Source organism: Talpa occidentalis, unplaced genomic scaffold (assembly GCF_014898055.3).
Source record: "Talpa occidentalis isolate TD23 unplaced genomic scaffold, MPIMG_talOcc4v2.1 talOcc4.5, whole genome shotgun sequence".
Classification (NCBI taxonomy): domain Eukaryota; kingdom Metazoa; phylum Chordata; class Mammalia; order Eulipotyphla; family Talpidae; genus Talpa; species Talpa occidentalis.
Window position 1 is genome coordinate 39,701,008 of NW_023604861.1, and position 23,915 is coordinate 39,724,922.

The 23,915-nt window shown below is 35.6% G+C and overlaps 1 protein-coding gene across 2 annotated transcripts in view; it reads right to left on the reverse strand.

Moving 5' to 3' along the window:
• VWA8 (von Willebrand factor A domain containing 8) overlaps positions 1 to 23,915 on the reverse strand; it is a 364,311-nt gene that overhangs the window by 220,641 nt on the left and 119,755 nt on the right. For both annotated transcript variants that reach the window (XM_054701470.1, XM_037526940.2), the window contains 2 exons: positions 4,997 to 5,157; positions 2,795 to 2,908 (listed from right to left, as the gene is read on the reverse strand). In XM_054701470.1, the coding sequence (XP_054557445.1) occupies positions 2,795 to 2,908; positions 4,997 to 5,157 (275 nt within the window). The remainder of the gene's footprint in view (positions 1 to 2,794; positions 2,909 to 4,996; positions 5,158 to 23,915) is intronic.

A 23,915-nucleotide genomic window follows, 5' to 3' on the forward strand; every position in this document is an offset into this window, starting at 1 on the left:
GCTGAGTTTATTTAAAGACTATCAGATAAATAATCACTTTGCTGAATTTCAGTTCTGTGATTAGGTACAGATATAAGAAGGAGAGACCACTCAGTTATGAGTTAATCTGCAGTGCCAATGCTAATGCCAAGAGTGACAAGAGATATGGACAGAATATAGGATCAATTCTTGTTAGATAACAGATAATATTACTTGCTGCAGGGGGCCTTGCTGCCCCAGCCAGGTAAGACACTGGCAAGCAGCTAAGATAAAGGGTCTCACACTGTGGGGCCGAAGCTCAACGAGCCTCACACCGTGGGGCTGAAGTTAAAGGGCCTCCCACAGTGGGGCTGAAGATTTAATATCCCTTTGTTTTTTGTTCTTGGTCATAAAAAGAGAAAAATTTCTCAGAAAGTAATTAGGCAATAAATTATACATATCAGCATACTGTAAGAAAATGGCACAGCATGGCGCAGCAGACCTCTCCTGCGGCACCTGCTGCTCCCCTCAGCAGTGTCTTCAGTCCGTCTGCCTGTTCTGCTCCCCACTCTGTCTCTGGTGAATTCTTTCACCCTCCCGCGCCTCTGACTGTACCCCAGTTCGTGTATAAATAAATAAATCTTAAAAAAAAAAAAGAAAATGGCACAGAAAATTATCTGTTTAGAAATTAGTTATTAAACAATTTGGCCCACTTGACAATGGGAGACAATTTATTGTACATGCCTGACAAGCAGTCCAGAGCAACAATTATAGTCAGTCCTTCTTTTGTTCTTTTAGAAATTTCTTAGGAAAGTTTTTAAATGAAGTTAATTGTGTTAAGGAGTTTCTAGGTAGGAAAAGTTCTGATAACTGAGAAGCAGCTGGTTTCCGGCTGAAGGCCATAGGAGTAGAAGAGTCTTTTGATGCTTAGGCTTTAGCTGATAGGGGTGTACTGATGGCTATCAACTGTCTTAGGTAATTGTCTAACTGAAATAATGAGTTTTAGTATAAGGCTTAGTTTTTTATCTATTAACCTTGAAGGTTGCTTTCTTGTGGAAGGAACACAGCAACAAAAAGTCTAAGGGATGCACTGATTGTTTCTGCTTTGCTTCTATGCACATGATAATGTAATCTCACTGGCTTGCTAAAAATGTATAAATAAAAAACCTGCTGAGCCCCTCAGTAGGAGATACTTGCACCAAAAAAGAAGCGTGCATATCTGCCTCATTTCCTTCCCTTCAGCCCTTAACGTGTCGCCTAGGCCCTCTCATCCTTTCAGGAACCCCTGACACAACATTTTGCCAAGGCTTGCCATCGGCAATTACTTAATACAACAACTCATAATTAATTTCCTAAGTACAAATTTCCTACTTTTTATGCTGTGCTATGTCTTTTTAGTTAAACTCTCTGCTCTCTACCCAATAAACAAAGGCTTGAAAGAAATACTGACCAATAGGGTTAAAGGAAGAATCTATTATAACCTAATAAAACTTTAAAAGAGAACATACATATTCTAAGACAAAAATCACACAAAAATTTAATCAAATTAAATAGGAAAGGTAAAGAAATTTGTTGACAATCCATATCATCAGCATGAAGCAGGTTCTGTAAAATGTTGAACTATGACTATGTTGAATGACTGTGTTAAACAACAAAATAGAGAAAAACTATTTATAATAGAAATAAGTAAGTAGAAAAACTATAATAGAAAATAGCATGATTCTCAGGTAAAAAAGAATACTAAAAAAAAAAATAGGCCTTAACTATTTAGGCATAAAGCAGACTGCTTGTCTCTAAAAGTCAATGAAGTCCTTAACAAACTGTAAACACATACAAGGGAAAAGAAAATTACAAGTTCAGACTAAGAGGTTCACTATGAAAATGAATCTTAGAGAGGCCAGAGGGAATGGGGAAGTGGGGCTGGTGGGAGACCTATTGATAGAATGTATGACCCATATCAAAATACCAGAAACGTAAGTATTGGCAAGGATGTGAAGAATGATGAGAATGTAGAGCTGGTCCAGCCCTTATGGAAAACAGTATGAAGTTTTCTCAAAATATTAAAAGTAGATCTGCCATATCAGCAATTCCACTTTCTTGGAATCTACCCAAAGAATATAACAACATTCATCTGAAGGGATATATGCACACCAATGTTTATAGCAGTACTATTTACAATAGCCAAGTTATAGAAACAATGCAAATTCCCAAGGACGGAGGAGTGGACTAAGATGTGATGGAGACACACAATGGAATACTACTTACTCTGCTATAAAAAAAGATGCAATATTGCTATTTGTGACAACATAGATGAAACTAGAGGGGATTTTGCTAACCAATGTAAGTCAGAAGGAGAAATATCAGATGTTTTACCCATATTTGGAATACAGAGAAAGAAAACAAAGGAACAGACAAAAGTAAACCAAAACAAACCCTAGAAGGCTGACTGCAGAATTATGGCTACCAGATAGGGATAGTGGGGGATGGGAGACAAAGTAAAGATGGGACTCAGTGGATTATGGTAGAGGATAATGAGTGCTTTAGTAGTGGATATGCATGACAACATGTATCATAAGTGGTGTCCATCTATACTCTAAAGTACATATAGTGTTTTAAACCAATGTAATCTCGAAAAAAAATGACACCAAAAATAATTTGATAGAACAGACGGCAGCATATGTCTTAGATACACTCCTCAAGGTTTAAGAAGTGCCAAACTATGAGCATGGCAGCACAGCAAATTAGGCTGTTCAATGTTATATAGGTTTCACCCCAAGATTAAATGAAAAGAAGGTATACTTGACAGTAGGAGTAAGAGCAGTGTATCCAAAATTACCTCTTCTGTAGTTGCTCATCAGACATTTGTAGCTCCTCTTTTAAACGCATGTATCTGTCTTCTCTTAGCAGTCTGGAGCCATCATAAAGGCTCAGCTCTCGATCATGGATTAACCTAATGGGACAGGTGAAGGTCAGGAAACAAAATTAATCAGTTTTGAAAACTGATGTTATTAGAGGTTGTTATTATAATCAGTTAACATTTTAAGCATGTCTGGTATTACTGGCAATTGAGTCTACCAACTTTATTAGAACAACCTTTCAAAATTTTAAGTTGACTAGTGCCGCTATATTTGGCAAAACTACTGGTTTCTGAATGAGGGGTGAGTAGTCATGGATACTGATGTGGATAGGAGGAGGAGATGGAATGTGGAAGGAGGAGGGAAACAAAAAAAAAAAAAAACAACTGGAGTGGCTAAAGGGTAACTATGAGATACATGTTTATGAACAAGGCAGTTGAAATACACTCCCTTGAGTAATTTTACTATGAAATGAACAATATCAAAATATTTCTAGATTTAGAATTACAGGATAAAAAATATCAAAAATCTCTGTGGTGATATAACTAGTACTATTTCATATACGAACTATGATAGTTTACCTAACTATCCACAGCACAAATTGCAGAACTGTCTTCCAGATGTTGCAAATGTTGAAAGTACTATTCTTGACATTACTGCACTTAGGGGAGGGTAGACTGCATCATGCAGAGGTTAGGAGCATGAACAGTAGAGTCAGTCTAGTTTGAAATCCAGCTGTGTACCTTATTAGTCGAACGAGCAGGGAGGGAGAATACTACTCACTCTACATTTTTACCTTTTATAAATTGTGGCAATAATACCAATTCCTTAGTATTGCTGTGCAAACTGACAGCTAATGTAAGGCAGATGCTTAATATATTCATTCTTAATATTGGCTGTACATTAGAATCTTCTAGGAAGAATTTTAAAATACCAATATTGAAGCCTTATCCCGGGTGAATTACATCACAATTTGAGTAAGTGGAGTCGGAGTCCAGGTATCAGTGATTTTTAAATTCCATCCCTGCAAGGTGATTCCAAGGTAAGGGATTGAGAAGAACTGTCCTAGCATAGTGCCCAGCAGAGAGTACTCAAATTAATGATAGCTGCTGTTACAATTACTTGGCCTAACAGATGAAAGATAGCCAATGAAAGGAGACATTTCATTATTTTATTTCTGCACTTGTCTTTTTGGAAGAGAACAATATTTAAAAACTATGGGATGTACATGATAAGACACCGAGACTCTATATATTACTTTTAAAATACTCCCAAATCTGAATTAACATAGTGGTTTTGGAATCTTTAATTATACTTGTTATCTGCATCCTATCAAGGATAAGAAATTTTGATTTGTTGGTTTGGGGAAAGGGATTATTCCACTTATTTGATCTTTTTTCACTCAGTTAAAGTTAAAAGTCAAATGTCTACAAATGACAGAATCCTGATGTAATCAAAAAGAAAAAAATCACTATTATTAATCTGTCAAATGACTCAAAATGGGGATATTTTCAATGAAAGTTAAACACGAAGTCTTCCCTTAACAACAAATTCTAGAGAATTAGTAATGTGTGGTGGGTATTATCCCAGCCTAAACTTAAATAAGAAGTTACATAAGTCTCATAGTTTATAAATGTAAAGACTTCATATCCTGTATAAAATATAATCAAACAGCTATTACATTATGTGTAAGGAACTACATTTTCTCTCTCCCCTTCAAAAATAATTCTCAATAAGAATAACCAACAGCTTAGATATATGATTTTTAAGGAGTCTGTAAACATACAATGAAAAAATCATGAAAATATTTCTACCTTTAGAAATCACAAGGTTTAAAATATCAAAAATCTTTATAATGAAATCAATACCATTTCATATATCAACTATGATGTTGAAACTGTAACTCTAATAAATTATAGAAACTTCAGCTGTGTGACTTGGTGCATTTACCTTAAGCATTACAGTCTTTCTAAGGCATATTTTCCCAGAATGTTCATTTTTTGAAATTTTTATTGTACTGTTTACAACAATAAAAAAAAAAACAACACTGCATTTCACCTTGGATGTGGAATTATAAGTTTCTCTGAATCTATGTAACACATAAAAAAAAAAATTAAAAAAACTAAGAGAGTTCCAAGTCTACCATTTATATGGTATGCTTTTTATATGTAAGACACACAAACCTTTGCAATACAGCCAGGGTGCCTGCGTTGACCCGGTGAATGCCATCCAAGAGGACCAGCTTTCCTTCTATAGCAGCATTTACAAGGGGCGAAGACCTCCATGCAGTGTCTCCATTAGGAAGAGTGTATCTCTGCTGCAGCAAATCACGTGCTGTCATGTCCTACACCAACCCCGACACCCATGAAAATAAGTGCAAAATTATTTTTAAGATATGATGAAAGCCTCTTAGCTTTATAGTTACCTTTATCTGAACATACATCCCATACAGCAATTGACAAATCATCTCCAATCCAACAAAGAGAAAGAAAGATACTCAGAAGCATTTCTTGTCCATTTGAGGTTTTTTTCCCTTTTACTCACCCATTTAACATAGTAAGAGTGAAGGATTTTTTTCTCCTTTTAATTTAACCCCCCCACCCCATTTTAAAATGTTTATCTGATATGTATATAAATGATGAAAATACTTTCCATTTGACTTTAATAGAAATATACACACTTAGCTGTCTTCCAATAGGGACCAAAACATAGGGTTTCATTATAAAAACAGAGGCTAAACAAACTCAACAAGCAAACACACTTCTCAATAATGTGCAAAAACTTTCTTGCAGTTGATGACTTCTCCTGAAAAGTTATGCTAGGAACCATCACAATGACTCCTTTCATTTTAAAAGACATGAAAATGTAGGAAACTGAGTAGACAGTCATTAGATGAGGTACACTATTTGACAATGATTAGTATGGCACTTATAAGCAAATTTCTGAAGCATACACATAATGTGTTAACACTGAAACAGTAACACAGAGTTAAGCAAACTATTAATAATTGTGGCATAAAATTATCGTTAAAAAAACAACTTGGGAGCCAGCCATACAGTACAAACAAGCAGATGTGTTAGTGTTATAGATGACAGTGTCTTTGCTGTTGTCAGTTTCTGATTAATTTTCATGCTACTCATATCAAGTGAACGTTAAACTTCTATAGTAAATTTTACTGAAAATTTAAAAATCTTTAAAAAAATCTTTTGTAAGTTCTTTGATATGCAACTCTAAATTTTAAGCAGCTAGACAACTAGTGGTTTTGTTTAGTCACAGCGTTAAGTCTTAATTATTTCAACGTTCTCACTATCAAAGAAGTACTGACTTAGGAAGTATGAATAGGGTTATATTAAATCATAAAGACACTGGAGAAACAATGACATTCAAACTCAACAAATCCCAATAACTCTAAAGGACCAGTTGTGACATATCAGAATTTGGCTATCTCATTCATTTTATCAGATTTTTCAACTGCAAATTTGAAATTCTGTGCAAACTATAGAGGAAGATCCTTCTAATTCGCTAATGGCAGTTACAAGAGCCAAGACTAAATTTAGAACCATCATCAATGTTTACTGAGATGGTTCTTGGTGAGAATGAGCTCATTCCCACTCATGGCTGTGCTCAAGAAAAGGATCATGCTGCAAGAAAACAGATCAAAGTAAATGTTTGTGGGTCACTTTTATAATTAAATTATTTAAAAAATTCAAATGTATATATAGACATATAAATCTTAAAAGTTAATTTAAGAACAGATTTGAAGAAACTCCTGCTACTAATTGTCTCAGAAAAATATTCACTATAAGAAGTTATATCACACATGGTCCTAGAGTATAAAACAAATGGAAAACATGCTTGGTTCTAAATCAAAGCTACATATTGGAAATGGATGAGGGAACTTACAGCAAATATAGTTTAGGTACCATCACCCTGGCGATTTGGATTCTATGGAGTAGATCTAAAGAGGGGCTTACTAAATATGCTTTTTTTTTTAATTAAACACTACATAGGTGATATCTAATATGCTTCCCAGGTGGGAAATAATGATAGTATACTGCTCTATAAAAGAGATACAAAATTAGGGCCTCCCCGGTGGCGCAGTGGTTGAGCACTGGGTTGCGAAGCTGCCCGCGGCCTCTGAGGCGCCAGTTCGATCCCCGGCAGCTCCCCGGCCACTGGAGGAGGGTTCCACATGGCGCGCAGACCTCTCCTGCCGCCAGCTGCTCCCCTCAGCAGTGTACTTCGGTCCTTCTGCCTGCTCTGCTCCCAGCTCTGGCTCTGGTGAATTCTCTCACCCTCCCGCGCTTCTGACTGTACCCAGTGCATGTATAAACAAACAAACAAACAAACAAAAATGCCTCTAAAAAATAAATAAATAAAAATAAATAAATAAAAAAAGAGATACAAAATTAACATGAAGCTTTGTCCTAAATAATCTCATTTATTTATATATTTTCCTTTTTCTAATAAAGAATTATGAGATTGCATGAGGATATATAAAATGCATAACAAAATGGCATAAATGACAATGTGAAAAAATGGAGGAAAAAGGAAAGATGATGTCTTATTTCCTTTAAGTATTTCCCTACTGGTATTTAAAAGGTAACATGAAGAAGGCATCCCACTGATAATATTTTTAAAGAAATGGAAGGGTGTTAATTTTGAAAATCCCAGTACCTCACTGAAAACAGATGGTATTCTGAACTAACGTTGTTCTTGAGTGTTTTGCCTGGGCCCAGGAAAAAATGTTGAGACTTAAGAGGTTCAGACTTCTAAGGAGTTAATGTTAGCAACTGGTAACTCAATTTTTAAATTTCAACAGAGAAAATTCTTCACTTCTACACCAACACATTCTGAATCACCATTCTGTGAATGATATGAAAAAGAACTACTTCATTTGGCCATGATTCCAAAGTACTTTCATTTCTTGTTAATTCATACAATGTGTACACTACTTGCCTCATTCAAGTAAGAAAATATTTACTAATAATGATAGGAAAGACGATCAATATCCAGGGATCCTCTTTTTCAACCTAGCTGATTCCAGTAGAAAAGACCCCCTTTCAGTTACTGAAGTAAAGGAAAAAGACTATTTGTTGCTACACAATGAGTAACCAGTTAATAGAGTTCATTGCTGTTAATATCAACCCCAAATACCAATCAGAAATATTCTTCCTTTTTTTCAGTCTTCAGAGGGAAAGAAAATGCAAAAACCTGGCATTTCCTAGAAGACTAATTCAATTTAGTTTTATCACCTACTCTCTGCATACCATTATATTAAAAAGAGGCATTCTTCATTTCTAATGTACCTTTCCATTAAAATAAAACCCCTCTTGAGAGAAAAAAATAGCATTCCCATTAAGACGAGTTGTTAGTTTTCATAGTTAAGGCCTTACAGTGGGAGTAAAATTGAAATTCCAGCTTTTCCTTAAAGACATGATTGTCCCTACTTTCAGAATATTAATTATAATTAGAAATAATTTTCAACTAAGTTATTTTTGGTGTGTCAAAATACAAGACCAACAAAGTAAAACTGAACTTTCACAGAGCAAGTAAATTTAACCAAACCTAATTAAAAGAACTTTTCAACATAATCTGTAAGGTTATGTGATATGAATTAATTTTTAAAACAGAGCAATAGCATTTTCAAATGTTGCTGTCTTTAGAATATTTGAGTTTTAGTACCATGAAAAGTGAATAAATAACTTGTTTACTTAACCATATACTATTTGATGGAACTGTTTAAAATATATATCATTACCTTATACTTCCTACCTACACACGAATCCTAAAAGTAAGTAGACTGGCAAATTAAAAAAAAAAAAAGAGTCTGTGGCTTAATCCATGTAAACATTTTGGAAGCACTAATAAAAATCCAGAAAGATAAATGATCCCATTATGCATATATTTTTGTTATCCATGAAACCTTTGAACTTAAGAGACTATAAATAGCACTAATGATATCATAGGGCCAAAACCATTTCCTCTTTCTGCATTTCCTTAAAAATTTCTAAATAACAGGACATGAAATCTAGTTCCTTTAGAGCTACCATTGTCTAACCTTCAACACCTCACCTTCATTCAGATCCCTGGAAAAATCCATATATCTCTTAAGATTCTGTGTCATTTGGATTTTTGCTCTTTTGATTTGCAACGGAGAAGCCCTACTGAAAATAAAAGTGTCCTATTAAAATGAGAAGCAGCATAACTGTATGAACTGTATCAGAGAATTATATTTGAATCCTAAAGCAATTATATAACTTAAATGCTTTCAGTACTTAATTTTTCTGAGTCTCTTAAAAATCCAGATATAAGTCACTTGTTTGATAAAATAACTGTAGTGTTTAAGTAAAAATATATAGATATTTAATAAAGTTGATAAAACAAGGGCAAAAGAAACCAAGAAAGGTTACGATAGCACACAGAATGCAAACTATAATTTAAAACATACTCTCTAATGTCTAACACAAAGAATGCCTTTTCAAGTTACATAAGTCATAATCACTATAAAAAAAAGATGCACCAAAAAAGATGCACCACTAAAACTCTTGATAATGAGATTAAGAATATGTCTCACATAGGTCAGGTGTCATACAAATACTGTGTTTAAAGAAATAAAAAAAGAAATAGTAATTCCAGTAGTAATACTCATGGAGAATTTAGTAGGTGGTAAATGCTTTACATAAATTCACTTGTAATCCTTAAAAACCTAAGAGATAGGTACATTTATTATCTTTATTTTATAGATGACAAAACTGAAGTACAAAGTGGTAAACAACTTGCCCAACCAAGGACACAGCTAATAAACAGAGGAGGTGGGATAGCCTTAAAATTATTATTGTGACAAATATAGCAACAAATTTCGGTAACAGAAATTCCACACAGGAGAACTAGTCTGGATTAATCAATTCATAACTACACATTAGAGTTAACATAGGAATGTGCTAATTGCACAAATTGAGGTTACCCTTCACAAATGCTGTTTCTCAACCTACTTCTTTGAGAAGAGTAAGAAAGTAATAACTATGATGTTACCATTCCCTAAAATGCTGCCAAATGCAGTTAGTCTCTACTGGTTTATAAAAAACATCTTTAAACACATATATAAAAGTTGAATAAAAATGTTTTAACAACAATATCTCAAGATAGATTTGACTCTTCACTCATTATTTCTGAATGAACCCAAGAACAATGGGTATTTCTTTTTTTGATTGGGGTAAATAAGCAATATTAATGTTCTGGTTTCCAAAAGAAACTAGACGATATTCAGTATGCTTTCTAGGGCTACCTCAAAAAACATTTCCAGTTGGGCTACCTACTGAAAAACATTTTACCAGTAGCATAAACACTAAGAAAAATCTGGGACTTAATTGAGGAAAAGAATGCACTGAAACTAGTTGATGTAAGCCATCAACTGTACAACAAGGAATGAATTATGTCCATACCTATTAGTGGTAGAATATTATATGAATATTGCATAAACACAGAATGTTAGTGATTTTAAGATTCCAGAATAGAAACGAAGCCATTATTTACAGTTGAAGGACAGCACACAAGGCACGCTGCCAACATTCCTCAGTGACATTTATGTTTGATCTCAAAGGAAAAGGCTTCTTGTTTTACATATATTGTAAAATTATTTGTAAACTCTTCCAAGCATCTCCTTCAAGTTCCCCTTTTAAAGAACTATTTTTAGCCTGTCATACATATAGTCAGTGCTCCCTTTATGTAAACAGTGATAGCAGTACAAGCCGATTATGATCGTTTTAAATTATTCTGCTAGGGATGAAAGAAGTTGATTTTGAATCATTTCTAGTTTTCCTCATTGTAACCAGAGGATCTATTTCAAGATGATCTACTCAAGAGATTTATTCTATGAACACAGAGCAAATACTTGTGATTGAAGCTAACCTGAAGTCAAACTCACTGTCTCACTAACAATTGACTTAACAAAAGGACATCATAATAAAGTCACAAAGTAATATATAAAGTCAAGGTCAGTATATGTACAAATAATGTGTGTCCAATGAAAAACCCAATCAAATCCCCTTCTACTATCCTTGTATTGAGAGAATAGTAAATCAGAAGCATCATTGCTTAGATGTCTTTGTAGTTAAGAGTTCTGTATATGACTCCGGTTCCACTAAAATTAGTGCACACACAAAACTGGAACTGAAAAAACTGGCAGTGAGAAAAAAAAAAAAAAAAAACTGGAACTGAAAAAACTGAAAATAGGTGGCAGTCATCAACAGGCCTGCTCTTCTAGGACAGCTATGGCTGAAGTTCTTCCAGCGCTCTCATTCCTAACTGGGCAAATAAAGTATCTTCCCATTGGAATGTAAGGTCCAAGTGTCTCTTTACTGCTCTAACTTCAGCACCTGAAACAGACTCTCCCTAAAAGCATATTAACTAATATCCTCTAATAAGACCCTCTTTATGTTAGATAGGCAGGATGGATTCTATCATCCACAATAAAAGGACAGTATTTCAAAAGTAAGCCAACTTATTAAGGCCTATGTAGAAATGTTCACAGATAACAATATAAAAAGGCTAACAACAGTTTCAAAAAGGTGGTCAAAAACCCAGAGATGTTATAGAGTAAAATTCCAGTATATACAAACTAAAGAATAGCACTTTATTCCAATGGCACTGCAAACTCAGCTCCATTTTATTGCTTATGTTGGACTCTGTTAAAACAGGTGGAAAAGCAGCAAACAATTTTAAATATCTTTAATACTATCTGCCTAATAAGGAATATTTTTAAAAGCAAGTAACAAATAAATATATAAAATCAAGGTTGTTGTATTAGTAACCTTTTTTGTATTCAGTAAAAACATCTGCAGCAGACATGGCATTTGGATTCACTCAGTAACACCCAAATCCCTCCTAGTCAGCTAACATGGAGGGTAGTACAGTCGAAAGGACAAGCACAGAATGGGGGAAGCTGGGCTTCAATTCCAATTTTGCCACTTCTTATAATATGGTAAATAGGTAAGGAGAGTAAAATATCCCTAGAATTAAATGAGATAATATCTGGCATCTAGCAGATACTTAATTAATGACATTTCATGTTAATCAACTTAAATAACAATGTACAAATACATTAAAATTCAACACTGATAATAAGTCTAAGGTGTAATTCAGGACCCTAATACAAGTGATAAAACAATGCTGTATGATAAGAAATTTTTATCTTAAATTTAAAGAAGAGGCATTATTGAAACAAGTAGGTTTTAACAAAGAAAAGATAACAACAGTCAGATTTGGGCTGGTCCTTTAAAATTAAAGTAATTTAAAAAAATTATTTGCTTACTCCTTTATCTATTGACTGCCTTCTACATACAAGTAAGTCACTGTTCCAGGTGTGAGAATACAGCAGTGAAGAAAGTAATTATGAACCTTACATTCCACTGAGGAAAGAATAAAAAACAAAGGAAAGGAGACAGAGCAAGAAGGGAGGGAGGGAGGAGACACAAATAAGAAAAAATGACATTGTCATCAGTGCTATACAGAAGATATCAATATTACATAATATAGATAGGAAATATAGGCAATTACCCTGTAGATCAAGGATGCTTTCTCTAAGCATATTCAAGTGACTTGAATGAAAACGGGCCATATGAAGAATGGGGAAGAGTATTCCAGCCAAGGCAACAGTCTTGCAAAAGGCCGGAGGCAAAAAAAAAAAAAAAAAAAAGATATGTTAGATTTAAGAAACTGACCATAGTGAGACTGAAGCATAAGCAGCAGAGTCCAGCAGGGAGAGAGAAACCTGGCAAGGCAAACATGGGCTGGATGATATAGGACAGTGGTTTTCAACCTTGGCTGCCTATAAGAATTGCTGTATAGCTTTTGAAGTTGGGTCCCACCTCAGGCCATTACCTTAGACTCTTTGGCGGTAGGGCCTGATCACTAGATGTTTTTCAAAGCTCTTTGGGGTAAATACAAGAGATAACAAATGCCTGTGAGGGTGTGGAAAAAAGAGAACCCTGTACATTATAGGTGGGAAAATACACTGCAAGTTCCTCAAAAAAATAAAAAGTAGAAGAACTATGATATGATCCAGCAACTCTACTTCAGAATATATTATTTGAAGATGAAAAGAAGATTATCGAAGAGATACTTGCAATCGCATATTCATTATTGCATTATTCACAATAACCAACACCTATCCATGGATGAATGGATAAAGAAAATGTGATTACACTCACACAAACACACACAAAGAAATACTATTCAGCAATTTCATAGGCTGCAATTTGTGACAATATGGAAGGGCTTTCAGGGCATTACATCAAGTAAAATACATCAGCCAGAGAAAGACAAGTACTACACCTAGTCACTTACATGTGTAATCTTTTTTTTTTTTTTTTGTGGGACCCTCACCGGCAGCCAGGGAACGAACCAGCGCTGCAGAGGCTGCGGGCAGCCTTGCAGCCCAGTGCTCAACCGCTGCACCACCAGGGGAGGCCCCATGTGTAATCTTAAAAGAAAAAAAAAAATCAAACTCTTACAAACAGTTGCAAATTAGTTGCCAGGATCTGGGGGATACAGGAAGTGGCTGATAGAAGGGGACAAAATTTCAGATATAATGCAAATAAAGTCTGAGAATATAATATAGAACATAGTGTCTATAGTTGATACCACTATCTTACATAATTGAAGTCTTCTAAGAGTCGAATTTCAATGCAAGAGAGACCTATAAATGTTCAAGCAACATAACTTATATGTTCTTAAAAACTCTATAAAGTAAAATGCGATATGCCAAATGCACTGACCACCAAATTCTCAACAGTGGTCCAGGGATGGAGGGTTAAAGCTACTTCAGAAGTCCAGAGCTATAAAGGATCCTGCAAACAGTAAATGATGTTACATTTCTAATTGGCTATAGGGTTAGGGTAACGTGGCCAAGAAGTTTGCCACGGCTCCAGGACTAGACAGCTCTTTTGATTGCCTTCATGTGTCTCTTCTGGTACTTTCCTCACACAACTAAAGTTATTTTCCCCTGAATTGCCCACTTGCCCCAATTGCAAACAGCAGGGAGTCAAGTACCTGTTCATTAGATGGGAGACAGGGAAGAGTTGATGGATGCAGGTAGTGTCACTGAGGATAAATGTGGAGTCTCCTGTCTGAAGCAGCAGAGAGAGGCTTGCTAACATTTTGGAAACAGGCTGGTAGAGGTAGCAAGGCAAATTTCCTTCCTAAGTAAAGGCATAATGGGTTTCATTACTGTCCAGCACAGACAGTGCCTATCCACAGCTAAAATATCTGGGAGTTTAAGGCAACCACAGGAAATGAGCAGGAAGCATCACAGGAAATGGGTTGGCCAAAGTCCTTAAAATTGTTAATCCCTAATAGCAGTCAATAGAGTAAAAATCAGGATTTTAGCAGCTTCTCCCAGCTTAAATCCCAAGCTACTTAAAGTCTGAAGTTCCTGAAAGACCTAGCCTCACATTCCAAATACCTAAGAAAGTCTTGTTTCTACTATTAAAATAGGCTTGTAAATCAGCAACGAAGTTGTATGCATTTAGAAGGAGTTTGGACCCTAAGTAACTGAACTTTTTTTTTTAATAGGGGAATAAAAGAAAAACAAACAATTTAGGAATTATAATAGTAAACCAAATAGTAAAGTTAAATAGTATTTATTTCCAAGAAAGTTTTCACAAAATATATTGTACTGACAAAAATTAATGAAATCAAAATCAACTCAAAGTTATATCTTTCTTTCTCTTCCTTTTTTAAAAAATTTATTTATTTTATACAAGAACTGGGGTACAGGTCAGAAGCACGGGAGGGTGAGAGAATTCACCAGAGCCAGAGCGGGGAGCAGAACAGGCAGACGGAGCAAAGACACTGCTGAGGGGAGCAACGGGCGCTGCAGGAGAGGTCTGCTGCACCATGTGGGGTTCTCCCTGGCCGGTGGGGAATTGAACCGGCGCTGCGCCACCGGGGAGGGCCTCTCTTCCTTTTTTGAGATAATCTCCCCATAATGAGAATATAGAAACATAACTTCATCACTAATCTAACTTTTGACAAACACCTCACTCTTGTAAAGACTTTTGAGAACTATGAAATCCTGCTGACCCCTGAAAGGCTGTCCTCAGATCCCCAAACAAAATTACTGCTTAAGTACATTTAAAACAAAAGTACTAATGAAGAAGGACAAATGGACAACTACCACAATGGTTCTTACCAACAGTACTAGGACATCACTACAAGTTTGGAGCTATTGAATCTCCAAATTTGAAATTCCTTTCCTCCTCATTTTTATGGATCTTATGTTTTTGTATCACCAAGCATGGTAAATTAAATATCTTTCACGCTGGAATTCCTTATTTGGTAGGACTCCTTGGTCACTTTTGCTTTCTTCCTTGGGTTAGTTATGTGGTTTTATTGTTATGTTTATTTTTATACACATGACCAAAGACCTCCTAGGGTGTTTTTATAAATCAAACAAATACCTCATAACTAAATTTGTCAAAATAACACAAAAGATGCTGCTGTCCATTACTTTAAAAAGACGCTCTTTCCAATAAGTAAGAAGTCCAGTGCATACTTTCAAAGTTAAAAAAATTTGAAAATGAAATTCAAATACATTTTGTGAAAAAGCAAATGAAGACCATTTTACATTTGCCTTTTAAATGGTAAATTTATGCAACATAAGACTGTTTATTCAAAGTGAACTATTTATAACATATCGCACAGCTACACTTTGAAGTACATGTTGAACTTTTAGAATATACAGGTTTAAAAGATTATCAAGTTAAACTTGCAAATATCTTGCCTTTTCAATATGTAACTTTGGGCTATGTCCTATATTATATTATAAATACTCTAGTTTTTTATGAGATTTAAACATAAAATACAAGTGTTAATACATTCAACTTCTGAGATCTCTGTCAAATGAGAAGTCTATGATATGTCTTATCACTAATTCAAACAGATACATGCATACCTATGTTCACTGCAGCACTATTTACAATAGCCAAGTTATGGAAACAACGTAAGTGCTCAATGACAGATAAGTGGATTAGAAAAATGTGGTATATGCACAAAATGGACTACTACTCAGCAGTGAAAAAATGAACTCTTGCATTTGAACTAGAGAGTATCATGCTAAGTGAAATAAATCAAAAGGAGAAAGTCAAATGCCGAATGGATTCACATATATGTGAAACATAGAGAAACAAAGGGTCAGATAAAACCAAACTAATAACAAACCCTAGATATCTGACTGTGGAATTGAGGCTAAAAGATGGGGAGTGGCAGGAAACAAAGTGTGGAGGGAACACAATAGACTGTGTGGAGAACAGTCTATCTTTGTGGTGGGTGTGGTGTGCTGACATACATCTGAAGAGGTATGATCTTACGACTCTCAATCATAAACAGTGTTGTAAACAATTACCTCAAAAAATTTCTATTATAAAAATAACACAATGTTGAGATGGTCTTCTATTGGTTGAAAACAACTATTAAATTTTGGGGGAAACTGTTCCATTCTATTACATTGTTTCAAAAAGGCTTGTAAGTAGAAAAACAGACCAACACTAAAAAGGAAACCGATGTGAAAACACTAACATTCTAAAGAAATTCAGGAAAATGTAAAGGAAAGCATTCCAAATAAAATCATAAAGTATTTGTAAGGCCTCAATCCATGCCATCTTATCTCAGAGTGAGCCTCACTATCTGCTGCTTATTATTTTTAGAGATGTACCATGTAGCAGGCAAAATAATGGCTTGAAAATTAATAAGCTAGGACTTGCTGCACAAGCTTTCATTAATTTGAGTAATAAACATTGGCACTTAAACTTTCTCATCTTTAATTTTGAAAGTAAGGAAATTCTACAGTACTGGCCTATTTTAGAATAACTAATGAGTTTGAGGTAAACAACTGACCACTTCAAAGAAGTTATGCAAAATTTATTATCACAAAATTATTTTTGAAAAATGGGAAATACATGAAAAATTATTATAGGAATAAAATAAACTGCATTAATGTCTCCTGCCTTACCCATAAAAATGTGTTAGTTCTCAAAAATCAGGAAATGATCTAAATAATTTTATTGCTTTTCAACACTAAAGGGCTAGAAATGGAAAAATTAAGAGTTTTGATGGGAAAGATGACAATGATGTCTGAAAATCACACCTTTCAATGATATATACACACGTACATATATATTTGTACATACACATATATATGTATATACATACATGTATATGTGTATATATATTTCTATCTACTTAAAATATTTTGAGATTTCCCAGACTTCTAAGATGGTTTGTGCTTATTTGTTCATCCATTCATTCATTTATTCATTTCTGAGGCAACACTGATTTACAATGCTTGTGTTTTAGAAGCTTAGGATCTCCTGCTTCATCTGTAGTTACCACACCATGGCCACCACCCATGTACACCCCTAGTCTACCTTGGTAGTACACTGTGCCCTGCCCTCTCTTTATTCTCACCCACCCCCTCACACTCCCATTCTTGTAGGCACAATTCCAGTTAGAATTCTAGGGTTATTATTAGTTTGGCTTTTTGTTTCTCTATATACCACACATAAGTGACATCATCTGATATTTGTTTTTCTCCTTCTGACCTACTTCACTTACAATAATCCCCTCCAGTTTCATCCATGTTGTTGCAAATGGCAACAATCTATTTTGACAGAGAAGTAATGTTCCATTGTGTGTGGGATTACATACACACACACACACGTATAAATCACATATTACTGATCCACTTATCTGTCTTTGATCACTTAGGTTATTTCCATAGCTTACCTATTGTAAACGGTGTTGTAATAAACACCATTTACTTTGAACCTGTGTTTATCTTGGGAGTAAGGTGCATTTCCCTAGAAACAACAGGAAGTTGGATTTTGTTTTCTAATCCAACCAGACACTCTGTGCCTTTTAAATGAGGAGTTTAATCAGTAGGAATTCTTTCTTCTAGCCAGCTTTGGGATTCTTTGTCTTGGACTCTTGGAAATTGCACTATTGTAAGTCTTGATATGGGTGTCATCGTGTTTAGATAACCTGATGTTCTTTTAGCTCTGTATCATAGATTTGTATGCTTAGTTACTTCTCCAGGTTAGGGGTTATTCCTCTATTTTTTTTAAAAGGTCTCTGTTCCTTTTGCTCTCTTCCTTTATTGAGATACCCATTATTCTTATATTGTCTTTCCTCATGGAGTCAGATAATTCACAAACTTTCATTTTTCCCCCTTTGCATTTCTCTTTTCACCTGGATTCTTTGTGCATTATCATCTTCAAGGTGACTGATTCTATCTTCCATTTGTTTTAATCTACTTCCATATGTCGCTCCAGAATTTTTACCTTTTTTTTTTACAAACTGCCTCTCCATTATTTTCTTATTCAAAGCTTTCAATGTCACTGTTCTTTTCATTAATTTTATTTCTCTGAACATTCATTTTTCTGAGTTTTCTTGTATATATCTAAACAGATTTTTTATGCTTTCTTCATTAAAAAAAAAATCTTTAGCATGGCAATTATAAGCTCTGTATCTGAGAGGAAGAAAAGTTTATCCATGTGTTTGTTGTTGGCTTTTGAAAATTTGTTGTGTGGCGTAGTATTCCCCTGTGGACTCAGGTTGCCATTTATTTTGTTTTGTCATCTCCCATTTTTTGCTTTTTGAATACTAAGGGTCCAGAACTTCCATTTTTCCAATAGACAGCTACTGTGTCAAGAAGAACTAATCTGTAGCTGGGTCTTGTGTGGGAGGTGGCGAGTTCTGGAGGGTCCTGTCACTGGAAAAAGTGGTAGACATAAGCATGGCTTGTGTCTGTGTTATCGTTGGTAGCCCTTCTCTCTGGGTTTCAGATCCATGTTTCTATAGTAAGCAGGATGAATGCTCAGTGGAGTCCCAGCACATTTCAATGTGGTTTCATTCTGTCTACTTGTCCCTGAATCTGACCACTGCCAGGGGAAATGGGTCGGTTGAGTTGTGCCCTTATGAGCTTTGAATATATCAGAGCTCAGGTCGACTGGCTCATCACAGTGCTCTTATCCTATCTCCAACCATTAGCTTGACAACAAGCAGTCTAGCCCTCCCTGGGTGCAGGTATGAAGCGTGGTTTCCATCCCAGCAGAACCCAATCACCAACTCATGCTGTTGTTTTTCAGCATTGAATTTCTTTAGTAACTCATCTGTTGTACACAGTTAGCACTGGTCACTGGTGATCAGTGAGGCACACTAGTTTCCCCCGACATCACAGGATATTCTAAGTCCAGTGCTTATTTGGACTTCTTTCAGTCCATTCTCCCTAGAATGAAGTAGGGCACTTCCTCTGATGCCACCTTCCCCAAGTCCCCCAACCAATGGTGCATATTCGGTTGATTTCTTCATATCAAACACTATGCTATGGTCTAGCCCAACTCTGATTAGAGAAAGACAGAGAGCAGCATGAGAAGACTTCATGGCTCTGTTTCTGATTCTGAAGTTGAAGGGGCTATGTGCAAAGACTACAGACAGTAAATATAAAAGCTGAAAAAGGTATGGGTGAAACCTCCCATACCCTAGGAATGAGGAAGTCTAATCATGACTTAAAATCTAGAAACAATAAGACAAAATATTAATGAATTTATCTATAAATATTATTTTAAATATATTACAAGGCAAGAAATAATTTATTCATAAATAAAGGAAAAGGGCAACTGACAGAGAAAACCTAACCAAAATATATCAGAGATAAAAGGCAAATGTGGGCAAAGGAAATGAAGAGATAATTTACTAAGAAAAGACATAACAGCTCCCAAAAATAGAAAAAAGATTTTCAACTTCTGACTGTAAGAAATTAAATTGAAACTACTCTTGAGATGCCATTTTAACTATCACATTGGAAAACATTATGATGCTTATTAGCCCTCTCTATTGGCATTTTTGGTGAATGCAATGGTATAATACTTATTGAAGAAAACTTGACAATATTTAACAAAGACATGTATATATTTCCCTACTGACCTAACAATCCCATTTCCAGGAATTAATGCTGACAATATGAAAATGTGTATAGGCAAACTTACTTACAGCAAACTAATCTCTAATTATTAAATACTACAAATAACCCAATTGCTCATTAATAGGAGATTGATTGCCTAAACTCTAGTATATCCATATGGTGGAATAATGTAAAATTATTCAAAAAATAAGGAAGATCTCCATGAATAGGAAAAAGTAACTACCCTTACAGTGTCTATTACAAGATTCATAGAGGACATAGGATTAGGAAGCTTCACTCTCTCAAACAGATATCCAGCATGTTCTGGTGGTAAGAACAGAGAATTGAACAGCACATTGTCCCTGCCATTGAGGAGCTTACAAATGATGGAAAAGACAAACTCCCAAATTTATCGATTCTGAATTGCATACTTTCTACATTTTAATATCTCTAAAATCAGGGTGCATCTTCAATTAACAGAATCTTACAACAGCTGCTGGCCAGCTAGTTTTCTTTGCCCACGCAAGTGTATGCGTGGCTGTGTATACTGTTTGTGGCATAAAGAGACAAAGTAATTTATTTGTGCTTTAGACAACAAATTCAGGACAAAGTGGAAAGAATATAAGTCCCAGATATTGCCTAAAAATACTTCTGTCAACAGTTGTTAAATTCAAGAGAGTACCAGTATCAAAACCAGCAGAATAGCTGACAGCAGCTTGGAAGAAAATACTGCAAACAATAGAAGAGCACTCTGTTCTTGAAAAAGCACAGAAGACACAGAGCATATTTTGTGAAATAACTTGAACATGTACAATTGAATCAAAAGTATTAGAAGAGTCAGACTCTGAAGGTGAAGAAATTTTAAAAATACTTCAACCATTCATTGCTTTTATATTTTGCTTTCTCTGCATGTACAAGAGATACATAATCTAAAATCTAAAAGAGATCTCTCATTAAAAATAAAATAAAATTTACAAGTGACAAAGTCTTAGTTCATATTTAATTCATTGCACTTTTTTTCTTAGCAATATCTAAAATAATGTTGTCTTACAATTGATGGCATCTTGAATTTAATGAAGAACCCTGATCACCATAGTACAGAATAAGTGGTATCTATCAAACAAGTACATTTAAGAGCTGCTGAAATAAAGAGGGAGTGCATGAAAGTCAAAGTGGGGACTCACAAAAAAACATAGAGGTGAGAGTACTAGAGTTAATTTTTGAAAAGTAAGCAAATTGGTCCACAGGACAAGAGTTCAGACAGCATGAACAGTGCAAAAAAGTATGGATATGGATATGCCAATGTAACAGGGTGGTCCCCAGGAAAGAGGGAGGTTCCAGGTCTCCTTCTCCACCCAAAGGGAGGGTGGAGCTGAGCAGGGAGAGAAGAAGCGGCAGAGGAGACTGAGGAAGGAAGGAAGCAGGATGGAGCCAGAAGGAAACCTGGAGGAGGCACATGGAGCCTAGAGACACGTAAAGAAACTGTGCTTGCCTTCTGGTCATGAACTGGGTGACACAGATGTGGGTGAGACCCGTGGGGAGGTAACAATGGCAGCTTTTATCTTGATTTTAATTTTGCTCTTTCCTTCTGGGCTTGTCTGGTTGTTTCTGATCCTTTTCTGTGGGTCCCCACTGGAAGATACTTTAGACTTGTGGCAGGCTTTGGGGCCTTGCTCTAGGCCAATCCTGCTTGGGTGGACTTTTACCCACGAGGGGAAGGGTAACATTGGGTGCTTGATTTAGAAACTATATTTTTTGCCTTTTCTGTATTGTTTCCTAATTGTATTAAAGTTCCTTCCCATTAAAGTCTCATATGTTTTGTGTTAATGTGGCGGATGACAGAACCCATTTAAAATAGGCAGGTTTGCGGGGTTTGGGCTGCCCCTCTCCCTGCCCTGTAACATCAAGAAGTCAGTTACACTGGGGAAAACGCAAATCATTCTTTATGGCTGGAGTTAAAAGGTGAATATAAGTTGCAGGGGTTGCGGTCTCAAACCTGGCTTAAAAAGAATTAGAGGGGCCAAAAAAAAAAAAAAAAGCACACTATACAAAAAGTAACAAAATTAGATAATCTTGCAAACTATGAGAAGTGATTAAAAGTTTTAAGGCATGGGAAAAACTAGAGAAACACAAAATTCAGTGTTGGAAGAATGAACTGGGCAAAACCTAGGCTGGAAATGGGCAGAAAGCTTAAAAAGACATTGTTGATAATCTAGGTGAGAAAGGCTGAGCATCTGAAATGAAGCTACAAAACAGGTACATGGAAGAATTGACATAAACACTAATGAAAATGTGATAAGTTATTCAGCAATTAAAAAGAACAAGCTACTGATAATGCAACAATGTGGATGAATCTCAAATGTGATATGTAACATGCTGAAAAAACTGAAAAGGCTGTTTAATTTATTTATATGCCATTCTGGAAAAGACAAAACAAACAAAGAAAAGAGGACAATAGTTGCCAAGGCCTGGAAGGGAGATTTTGACTAGAAAGCAGCCCAGAGAATTTTTTGAGGTAATGGAAATGTCTTATATCTCAACTGAGGTGGTGGTTACACAAGCAGTATGCTTGTCAAAACAGACTGAATTTACTACATGTGAATTATATTTCAATAAACAATACAAAAAAAAAATCAAAAGCATAATTAGGTGGAACAAAGCCATACTTACTTGTTTATGTATGCTTATGTATGCCTATATCTGCTTTTTCACTATAAGAGCTGAGATGTTTCTAGAGGGAGTGCATGGTCCACGGAGCCTAAAATATTATCTGGTCCTTTATAGAAAAAGTTTGTCAGCTCTGTTATTCAGAGTGATAGTACCAATTTGCTTGATTCCCATTCAAAACCTTAACTGTCCACAAAAGGAAAACACTAGCAATATGCGTGAATATGCTAATAAAACTGTTTGGGGTATAGAAATAATTTGTTTTCTAAATATATTCTGAATTAAGTCTTCAAAAGTAAAGAGTATTTATTATTTAGTTTTCAAGAACAGTCATGGAGTTTTTCTTAGAAATGTTCAGAAAACCTTCCTATTCTAATCACTACATTTCCCAGTTTGACTCATCTTTAAATTGAAAAGTGAGAGTGTGGATTCCCCAGCCCTCTTTGTTCTCAGGATGTAGTCTTGGCACCCTAAATTTCTGCTGGTCAACCTAAAATGTAGAGTCAGGCAGGGAGCCTCTCACCAGGAAAAAAAGTCTTGGTATGAAGACATCTGCTGAAAATTGCAGGCAGACATTATGGCCATATTAGCATAGCTAGCTAGACCACCCTGACAGGAAGTTAAGTGTAAACAGGGACTAGAGATAGGATGTTTTGATCAGCAGCAACAATGGCACCCCCGCCCCAACAGCTCCTTTTCACTTCCTCCTAGCTTGTGCCATACTATCATGCATCCCCAATACACACCCCAATCAGGCACATTCCTCCACACATTCCTTCACATACTTGCCCACCTTCCCTGAATCTAATACGAAATAAATGTGAGATTGGCATGGAGGAAGGAGCTGCATCTCCAGAGATGTGAACCCCTCTAGGTTGCGCTCTCTTGCTACTTGGACTTTGAATTATCTGTCCTCCATCCTGCACTGCTCTCAATGCTGCCACCCCCAAAGCAACAGAAGAGAAAATTTCTAACTCCTTGTATGAGGCCAGCAAAATATTGGTACTAAAACCAAACAAGTACAGTGCAAAAAGATAAAAAAGGAAACTAGAGGTCATAATATCTCTAGTGAACATAGATGTAAAAAAATTCTCAACAAAATATCAGCTAACCAAATTCAACAATACATTAAAAAAGCATACACATTGACCAAGTGGGACTTAAACAAGAGGAAAACAGCAGAAATCGAGGTGCAAGAAGCCCAGAGAGTTCCAAATAAGAGGAATCCAAAGAGACCACACCAAGACACATTATAATTAAAATGGCAAAAATTAAACATAAAAAAAGGATATTACAAGCAGCAAAAGGAAAAACTGCATGACACACACAAGGGAAACCCCGTAAGACTATTAGCAGATTTTTCAAGAGAAACCTTACAGGCCAGAAGTGAATGGCATAACATACTCAAAATGAGATCAAAACTTTTCCAGACAAGCAAAAGCCAAGGACTTCATCACTAAATTGCAACTTTAAGA